This window comes from Silene latifolia, chromosome Y (assembly GCF_048544455.1).
Source record: "Silene latifolia isolate original U9 population chromosome Y, ASM4854445v1, whole genome shotgun sequence".
In the NCBI taxonomy this organism is placed as follows: domain Eukaryota; kingdom Viridiplantae; phylum Streptophyta; class Magnoliopsida; order Caryophyllales; family Caryophyllaceae; genus Silene; species Silene latifolia.
In genome coordinates, this window is record NC_133538.1 from 143,591,683 (window position 1) to 143,602,778 (window position 11,096).

The following is an 11,096-nucleotide window of genomic DNA, read 5'->3' on the forward strand; positions in this document are numbered from 1 at the left end:
CATTTTGGCAGAGATACTAAATCATTCTCACTCCTTAGATAATCGGTAATTCACATGTTACCAAAAAAAAATAGATAATCGGTAATGTTCATAAGTATATTTAAAATTATTATAAAAGATTCTAATAAGTGTCCCGTGCATCGCACGGGCATTAAATCTAGTTTATTTATATTATTAAAGGAAGATTTTTTCGAGCAATTACAGAGTCTCTATCTTTTACAAATTACCTATTTTTTTTTTAATAAATTTTAATTAAATAGATAATTGAAATCTTATCATACAATGATAGAATATTTAGAGTTTGAGTAAATCGTTGGACTCAAAACTTTCAATGCCAATATGACTGATAACAGTTTGCTAATTTGCCATAAAAATATTACTAAAAGATAATGAAGAAAGCTAATTTGATTTAGGAATTTGTGTTTGAATTGGAATCATAATAAAAAGAGAAGTTAATAGGTGTATATAAGTAGAAAAATTTTACGTCTTCAGTCCCCTGGGCCCTTATCCCTCATACTTTCTCTTATCTGTTGTTTTTAGGTGTGATTTATGTATGCATGTTGTTTTACTTTTATCATCAAATTTATTACTCTTATTCTTAAAACTCTCCTCATTTGTACGTTTCTACAGGTTCATGCAACCAATCCGGTTCCTTACAAATATCACGCTTTATGGTACGTTATTATCATTATTTGTTTTATAATCTAATGAGTTATATTGGGCTAGTGGGCTAGTTTAGGCCCGGAAATATTATGTGTATCGTATTATTAACATAGGGCAGTAACCCTAGTTCGAATGTAATATATATCGCACTTAATATCAATAAACGGCAGATTTGGTTTTCGTATCTAATATACAATTGTAGCATGGTATCAGGGAAACCAAAAATACAAAATAAAAATCTTACGAACACCTCCTCGCTCCGCCGCCATGGCTGGTGACGACCTGCCTCCCCCTCCTCCTCTCAAAATTGAGCCTTCTTGTCCTTACTGCATCGGAAATCATGATAAACATGGGGACCATATTACTGGAACCCGTCTTAATCTTTACAACTTTGATGAATGGAAGCATGCAGTTCGTACCGCTCTTAAGGCGCGACGTAAATTTGGATTTCTCAATGGCACCTACACCGAGCCGAAGCTGCCATGTACACAGGAGGATTTGGAGACGATTCATTCAATGCTTGTTTCCTGGCTCAATAATCTCATTGAGCTTAAGGTAAAACGTCTTTTATCTAATTATGACGATGCAAAGCGATTGTGGGATGATCTTCATTATCGTTCTAGCATCATTGATGGACCACGCATTCAACAAATAAAAGGTGAACTGCGTGATTGTAAACAAACTGAAACTATGTCGGTTGCGGTATATTATGGTACCTTAAATCAATTATGGGATGAATTAGATAAATATGAACCAATTATAACTTGCAAATGTGCCTCTGATGTCGGGAAACAACACTTAGAACGTAGGGAGTCGGATCGACTTCATCAATTTTTACTCGGCTTGCTCCCTGCTCATTATGAGACCTTGCGGTCTGTTATTTTATCTCAAACCCCTCTGCCCACAGTTAGTCGTGCCTTCCAATTGATCAGCCAAGAGGAACGTGTGAAGGGTATTAATAAAACCAGTGAGATTGTGCCGTAATCCGAGAGCCACTTTTGTTGTTCGACAACCTAATTCACGTCCTGGTTTTACTCCTCGACCTTCCGCACAATTGTCTCGTTATGAACGGCAGAAGTTAGTAAGTACTAAGTGTAATCGGAAGGGGCATGATCGTAGTATGTGCTTTGAGCTCATGGACGAAATACCTTATTGGTGGTATGAGCTTAAAGGTCTGAAATCTCCAAATCATGGAGGTTCTGGTGCTTCCCGTGGTGATAATAATTCGAACAAGGGACGGGGTGGTCGCTCTACTACTCAAGCAAGGCCGGAAAATACTGTGCATACATCTAAACCCGAGAGTAGCAATGCTGAGATTACTAATGCACGTGACGGAGAATCTTCGCAACCTGCTATTACTACATACGGCACGCCTTCTCATACCTTTTCCGGTAAGTGGTTAATTGATACGGGTTGTTCGCATCATGTTACTGATAAGCTGGATTCTTTACTTAATGTTCGTCATATCCCAAGTCGTGTTGGTGGGCTTCCGGATGGCACGCATGTTCAGGCTTCTCACGTTGGTAGCGTGAAATTATCTTTGACCATCTCGCTTGACCCTGTTCTTTATGTACCACAGTTGCGCTGTAATTTAATATCAGCTTCACAGTTGAGTGATGCTATAGATTGTGAGTTTGTGACTAATGCTAATACTTGTCTTATTCAGGACCGGCATTCGAGGATGTGCACAATGCCATCTTACACGGTGACCTTGATGAAGAAGTATATATGAAATTACCTCCTGGATTTCGGTCTGATATACCCGGAATGGTCTGTCGCTTGCGTAAATGTTTATATGGCCTCAAACAGGCACCCAGATGTTGGTTTGCAAAATTCGGTGCCGCCCTAAAAGAATACGGGTTTATTTAAAGCCTTGCGGACTATTCTCTGTTTACTTACACCCGAGGTACAGTGCAATTGCATATTCTCTTGTATGTCGATGACTTGCTTATCTCTTCAAATGATCCGGCTGCGATTTCCATTTTTAAAAATTACCTCCACTCCCGTTTTCACATGAAAGACCTGGGAGTCTTGAAGTATTTTCTTGGGCTCGAGGTTGCACGGAATGCTGATGGCATTTTTGTTTTCCAACGAAAATATACTTTAGATATTGTTGCGGAGTCTGGTCTTTTAGGCTGTAAACCGTGCTCTACGCCCCTTGAACAAAACCATCACCTAGGATTGTCCACCCGTCCTCTTCTAGCTGATGTGGGACGTTATCGACGGCTTGTGGGTCGTCTGGTGTATCTTGTTGTGATCCGACCTGATCTGGCATATGCTGTTCATATATTATCTAAGTTTATGCATGCACCACGACAGGATCATTGGGAAGCAGCTATTCGTACCGTCCGATATTTGAAGGGTACTCCTGGGCAGGGTATCCTCTTACGTTCCGATGCTGCTTTATCTCTCACCGGTTGGTGTGATTTTGACTACGCGACCTTGTAACACCCCACGGTAATTGAAGAGGTCCAGTTATAGGCTTAAATGACTAGTGCTTAAAGGGATTGAAAGTACTACTCATATCAACAAAGTGCACTTTCTTTTATGGTCATCCATGCGAAAGAACTCCAAAGTTAAGCGTGCTCCCCATAAAACGGTTCACCGCAGGTGTTCACGAATACACAGTCAACCGCGAGGTTGGGTAGGAATAAACTAAACAACAATAATAATAATCCAACCAAAATAAACATCCTTCAAATTCTCATCACTTCATCCGTACAATTCACTTACGTCACTGGCAGTAGCACAACTCCCTTAACACCGTGATATCCTCAACTGGCAGTAGTACTTGCGTACCATGCTCACCTGGCAGTAGTAATTACTTACCATGCACAACTAACTCTGGCAGTAGTAATTACTTACTTTGCTCATCTGGCAGTAACGATTACTCGCTATGCACAACTGGCAGTAACACCCTCCGTGTTATGCTCAACTGAATAATCAACTCTCCAACAATCAAATACTCAATGACAATCCCGTCTTAATGCTCAACCAATATCTTATTATACACAATTACTCTATTTCCATTGATGAATCACAAAATTAACCTTAACCTCATAAATCGTCACAATTAAACATTGATTCATTGAACAATAAAACCCGAGTTGAGTAGGAAATTCATACCTGACAAGCAACTCCGAATAATGCAATCTACTAAAAATATTCTTCAACAAACCCGTTCCACAAGTCCGTCACCTATAGATAAATAATATATTTAATTTAATTATTAATTATCCAATACATTATCATAATTTAATCGATTATAATTTAATTACGTTATATTATTTTCTCGTGTAAATTATTACTTAACAACCCGTCTTAATTAATTAAACAAGTTAAACCCAACCCATTAACCCACATAGATTAACCCGTGAAAACCACTCCAACTCTCACCACATACATGTCTTGACCCGTGTCCAACCACCTCCTTTTACTCACCAAATCCCGACACCACAAGCCACCACACACACCACTCAAGCCTGTCTCCAACAGCCCGTAACACCACGACTCCCGACAAGCTCCAACCACCATCCCAACCGTCCCCTACAGCTTGCAAATTCACGCCCTAGCAACCACAACCACAAACACACTAATTACCGAAAACCCGACATCAACATACGCCGCCTATAAAACTCCTCTCTAACACCACCACAACCCAACTCAGCCACCACAGACCTAGTCCTACCGTACCCAGCACCACCAATAAGACACGACCACCCAATCCTTGCCCTAACAACCGCCACAATTGACACCTACGACACAACAGTACAACCCGACAACACTCTTACATCACACACGGTTTTAACATTCCCCAGCTCAGACCAGCCACCACCGTTGCCATCACTGGCCCACAGTGACTCCAGGGTGGTCCCTCAATCCCCTCGACTCAACAACACCTCCATAGTCGCACCCAAAATCGGCAGCAACAACAACACACAATTCCTCCCCTGTTTTCGAATGTCTGGCCACCACCACCATGTACTACCACCTACGTCCACCCTAAGCCACCTACTGTTATGGCCAAAATTACTGTATTTTGCCTGGGCTACGTGGCATGAGATAAGTGGGTAATTAATGAGCAATGGACCCACAACATACATGGGGAGTCGGGCCCATGGACCGAGCCAGGGAGGCAGGCCTGGAAGCAGAATAATTCGGGGAAGGACAACATGTGAAGAAGAGTTCAGCTTGGACTAAGATATTAATAAGATCTCGGGTAAAGAAGGAAATCTTAATTATTGCCATATTCTGAATAAGGAAAGTCCAAGTTGTTACCAAACTCTGTCTTGAGGAACAAGACAATTAAGTGGGAAGCCCTAATAAACCCACTAGGGTTTATTCACTATAAATACAAGGAAGACAAACAAGAGAAGGTATCCATATTCACCCACGCAAGAACATACATAACGGCTACGACAAATGGGAAGCAAGCAAGCAAGGTGCAGCCTCTTAATTTCATACTTACATACAAAGAAGCAAATCCCATATGAAACATCACATCATCATCATGCAATCATCACCCAATCATTATTACCACAATTGTAATCCCACGAATAAACCCACAAAATAGCCCCTGACATCGATAATACTCCGTATGTCCCTTTTACGCACCGGACGGATTATTCTTCATCAGATCCGGACAATTGTATATTGTACTTGTACTCCGATTATTACATAGTGGAATATTGGTGGGATTCCGACTCCTCCCGCGGTTGTTTCCCACATCGGGTTTTCCGCATCACCAAAATATCATGTGTCATTATTTCCATATTTCGTCCTTTACTTTGTTTATATCGTTACTTCGTCTTAATTACGTACGCATTCCATCACAAATCACATATAATTTAACCCCCCGATACGAGGCTACAAAGAGCGGTCACTTTAACCCTAAATTGGTAGAAATTTACCAAAACAGTTTGGCGCCCACCGTGGGGAATAGTGATCGATCTCTATAGCCAAGTTGTCATCAAGTCAGTCTCCGGTGCCATGCCTCCTAGCGAGCAAGATCTCATCACTATCCATGAAGTCATCCAGAAGCCAGCAGCAGATCTGCTTCTTAGGACCCTCCCCGGAAGCCAGCAGTAGATCTGTTTCCTAGGATCCTCCGTCAGAAGTCAGCAGAAGATCTGCTTCCTGGGACCCTCCCCAGAAGCCGGCAATACATCTGCTTCCTGGAATCCTCCGCCAAAAGCCAGCAGCAGATCTGCTTCCAGAGTTCCTCCAGAAGTCAGCCGTAGATCTGCTTCCTGGGACCCTCCCCGGAAGCCAGCAGTAGATCAGCTTCCAGAAGTCCAGCATCAGAGACCTGCAACAGATCTGGTCTCAGAGTCCGACGGCAGATCTGGTCCCCAAAGTTCCTTCAGAAGCCTGAGTCAAACAACAGGTCTGGTTCCAGGAATCCCTCCGAAATCCAGCAGTAGATTTGCTATCTGGAGCCGTATATCTGCTCCCCGAAGCCGAAGATCTGGTCCCTATTGTTCCCAGAGTCCTCTAGCAGATCTGGTCCATGGAGTTTACCAGGGTCCTCCAGCAGATCTAGTCCCAGAATTCATCCAGATGCCGGTAGCAGAACTGCTCCCCAGAGTTCCTCTAGCTCCAACCTCTAGCTACCAGATCAGGAATGGTCAGTGCACCAGAAACCGCCAGCAGCGTACCAGCAACTTGTGTACCAGCAGGAGGCGAACCAGCAGCAATGCTCAGTACAGGTGCACAGATTCAGAGGTACCAGGCTGGGGGCAGATCAGGACCTCCAGAATCTTTGGACCAGAGATCCTTAGACGTCGTGCTGGTGCTCCAGATGAAAATTCACAACCTAACTTAGGCTATCCAGAAGCAAGTTGCAGAGAGACAATCTGGAGCTTGCAGTAAGCAGAGGACACCGGGCTATACCCTGGATGCCCAGAATCCTACACCAGAATGGAGGCAGCATTAGGTAACACCGTATCCAGTAGTTGTTTTGGAGCTAAATTCCTCCCTGTTGCAGGAACTTTCAGCCAGCATGAACCAGAATGACCAACTCAACCAGTGTCGCTACAACTCCACAAGCCAGCGACCCTGGGGGCAGATCTTTGCAGAAGTGTTGTTAGGTTGTAACATATTTGGTACTATTTCGCCTGTCCCTAACCCTCTTGCAGGATCATAAAAGCCTGGTGCAGCGACCACCTGTTATCACGTGGGGGCAGGTTCAGTAAAATAAACTCCATGAGTCGAGTTCCACCCTTTACAGCTCTATTTGTGCTAGAATAATTTACGTGATAACAGGTGGATCAAAACTCTACAACCTAAAATACTCAAAGGGGAAAAAGGCATGCCACAGAACGTGGGTAAGCTGAACCCAGAATGAACAGTGCTAAAGATTCAGAGTACAGAAAAGTAGATCAAATCTAGCAAGTGGCAAACCAGAATGAGCGTCCTGCAGGAACTATCAAAGCTTGCAAAGAAGCAATCGAAATATAAGAACCAACAACAAAGACTCAACACGCGATCCGCCGGTGCTTGGATGTTGATTCCAGCAAATTGTCACCCTTGTAGGGTAACAGCTCATAAGAAGCTTCTACAACGAGTTTCATACCCAGTCTGCATCTAGGGAACAATCCCGAAAAAAAGCAAAATAAAAAAAGGCCAAGTCGCCAGGCACTGATAAACAAAAGTACAAACATAATAGAAGAGAGGTCCTCTTAACATGATCCTCTCCTCGGCAGCAGCTACACCAGCTTTTCTACCTTGCTCTGTTTGACCTTCTCTTGCAGGAACTAGCTCTGGCTCAGGAACATCAGCAGCCTCAGCAACATTTTAGGGTAGCTGTCCTGACCAACAGCATTTTTGGGTGGCTGACCCAATAAGAATCATTTTCGGGGAGCTGACCTCATCAACACCCAGAACTAGGTTCCCAAGACGCTGAGATCTAGTAGAATAAAGAAGTCTTGACCACCTATCTTCTCTTAACTTCCAGGAGGCAGGAAGTAGAAGGAACCAGAAACGGAAACCCGGGAAGCAGGAAGTCGGAAGCAGGATGCAGGAGGAAGCAGAGGCAAAACCTGAGGAGGCGGGAAACATGACCAGATGAAAGGCAGGACCCAGAATGAGCCAGACTTCTGCGTAGCCCATTTGCAGGAGCCATCAGCCAATGGAAGCAGAATCAGGGAAACCCTAGTACCACCTCTACTGTCTGAGCCAGAACCAGAAGAACCCTGGTCACAGTATGCCTAGTCCCTGTATCTGATTCCCCGCTCCTGGTCCCAACACCTGTTCCCCATACCTATCGGTAACCAAGACATCAGTTATATCATACTGGAACCCAGACTATTGTCTCAAAAAGTCTCTGCATCCTGCAGAGACCAGGTACACATCACTTGAAAAAAAATTTCTTGCGCTTGTTATAGCTTTCTGTAAATTGCTTTCTTATTTTAGTCTCATCATATCCATGTGGTAATTGACTACCCCTGAAAGCCTATATGAGAAAACTAGAGCTATTGGGATAAATAAACAATGGCCAATTGAACCATACGCCTAAGTGTTCACAACCTGAACATCGAACCTCAAATGACCATTAAGTCACAAACCATGGTAGACTTTGCACTTGACTTTAGTCCAGCACCCCAGACCCAGGTTGATGAAAACATCAGGGACCTGAAAGGGAAATAGGAACCAGAGTTGTACATGAAAACACTAGTAGAATTTCCAATAAGAGGGACAAGAGTAGGCCTGGTACCCAGCCTGCAGCGACCCTAAGAGTCAGGCACCTGAAAATATCTGGAACCAGACAGGTCCCAAGCCGGGGGCCAGAACCTGGAGGCAGACGTCCTTACAACCTGGGGGTAGCATTCAAGCTAGGTATCTGACCACTTATGCTTATCATTCATGTGCTAAAACCATCGGTAAACAAAGGATAGAAGATTCATGTCCATATGTCGCTCTTAAAGTAATTCATAAACTTCGTAATCTTGCTTCCCCTGTTATATTTTGAATAACTATTGTCTTGAGCGTTGGAATGTCGTTGGCTATGCCATCTGCTAGCCCTATTAGAATACTTGCAGGAGATCTCCCTACCAGCAGGAGTGGTTACTCAGGCTCCTGAACCTGCCACTCCTTCCCCAAATAAAATTGCTCCTCTTGCATCATATGACGCAGAATGCATATTACGAATAATTTTATGTTAAAAAAGTATCCGAGCTTTATGTTACGAATAATTATTCGTTTGGTATATATACCAGTTTACGAAAATATACCAAATTTATTACCTGGTATATATACCAAACTTTTTACCTTGCAACGTGGCATATCAATTTGAAAACATATTTGAATCATTTAAATAGTGGAGTTGGAATTAGGCAAAAATATTAAGTACAAATAAAATGAGAATTATTACAAAATCGTTTGTCGAAAACTTAACTGTACAGGAATATTCCGACGATTGTACACTAAATTATTTATTTCTCCCAAACCGTAAAAATTTTAAACATAAGACCAACGGCATTGGTAAGCTAACTCAGTGGGTCATCACTCATAAAAATTGCATCCTTGGACGATAAACGGAGGTCAAATGGCAACTACATCAATTAAAGGTAAAATATGACGGAATAAGATTCAGCTCTAGGTCCCTTTTTACTAGGTCACAAGCTTTGATTAACACCCTCCTACCCTTATATCAACACAACTTGGTCAATAAACTTTCACACACGACTACTATCTACTCTAAAGCATTCATATCACAATTTTAATCATTTCATAATATATTGCAAATAACATGGCTTTGGGATTCACACAACCGCATATCACTAGACATGATTCTACTATCACACAACGTCCAACCACATAATCAATATCAATTTGTAATTACTTTCATGCTTATGATCAAAACAATTCAACATCAAATCCTCATTTCATCCCTTCAACTCTCCTTAAAATCAAGGTTACGTCCCGTAATCTCAGTCATCAATTAAAACAATATTCAAGCAAAGCAACCAAAACTCCTGCGAGGAAATAAACAATATTCATTTTAAATTACCCCACTCTTTGATATATCTCAAGGTAACCGGTTCAAAACTGAAAGGGCCAGAAGTTTGGTGTGAGGGAGCCCTTAACTCATCCCAAGCCATAAGTGGGCTCCTAACAGTTTCTACCCGGGTTCATTTTATTTAGACACATCCTATGTTCATTATTGTTCATTGTGTTGAGTTTATGGATTCAAGTACCTAAGAGGGGGAGGAGGTGAATTAGGTACTATTTAAAAATTTAACTTCAACTTTATTGATTTAAAGTGAGTTATAAGAACAAAAGAGATGAGAGAATACTTCGAATAATATTGCAAGATTAAACGAGTATTGAAATGAATGTTTGCTGAAGTATGAAATTAACAATTGTTCTGACTGTAGCTATTTGTCTCAGTTTATGGAGTACAGACTGCAGACCAAATGTGACAGTATGATGAACTTTTACTTCGAAGGTTAAGCAAAGCAAAACAAACAAAAATAAAAGAGCAGCGGAATAAAATAAAAGATCAAACACGAGATTTTGAATTGGTTCGGCAAATACTCAAGTGCCTACGTCCAATCTACTGTTTTTATTGATTTCTTTTAGTGATCTACTCCGACCACTAAAAGACCCGTACAATAAAACACAACAACCTACTCCGGTTGTGATACAAGTCCAAGAACTACTCCGTTCTTATGACAAGCCAACTCGCAACCTACTCCGGTTGCCAAAGAGTTGAAGACTACTCCGTCCTAAACTCTACTAACACACTTAGAATGTTATAAGGATCAAGTTTCCACTAACTTATTCTTAACAAAGAATAGAGATGGACAACTTTTACAAGATCAACAATTCATAAGCAAGAGAGTTTAGTATGTTAAAGTAACAGTAGCCATGATTGTAACAACTTGAAGACTCTTAGAAGATTTGCAAAGGACACACGATTTTAAAGCTTTGAAAAAACAATTTTGCAAACTTGAAATTAATTTCAAAAAGAAGTCTTAGGATTTTATGAGGGAGATGGCCCGCCTTTTATAGAGAGAATGGGTGAGGAGGTTGCTAGGGTTTTGAAAGGTCAAAGACCACACATGTGAAGAGCCTTAGCAACCACTCAAAACTTGCACCAAAGAAGGTTCTTTTGCAAAGGCAAGAATAGAGAAAGAGTGTTTGAAAGATATCCTTAAAAGCTCATGCAAATTCATAAAACAAAGAGAGAAAAGACAAGTCACATGATGACAAGTTTACACTAAAATGGCAAAAAGCATTTCTTGTTTTCTAAAGGACCAAAGGGTCAAATTTGCATAAAGAGGAAATATTTTGAAATTAATAATTATTCAAACCACTCTTTATTGAAGGCCAACTCCTAATAAAAATCTGAAGTTTATCTTTGAAAAATAAGAGACACGTGAGAGATTTTTTGAAAGATAAAAAGGCTTCAAGTGTTATGAATTGTGGCA

At 41.4% G+C, this 11,096-nt stretch overlaps 1 protein-coding gene across 1 annotated transcript; it reads left to right on the forward strand.

The window, feature by feature from the left end:
- Window positions 1–930: 930 nt before the first annotated feature.
- On the forward strand, window positions 931–1,647 carry LOC141629104 (uncharacterized). Its single transcript, XM_074442163.1, has one exon. It carries the CDS (start codon window positions 931–933, stop codon window positions 1,645–1,647), a length of 717 nt encoding a protein of 238 aa, XP_074298264.1.
- The last annotated feature ends 9,449 nt before the right edge of the window (window positions 1,648–11,096 follow it).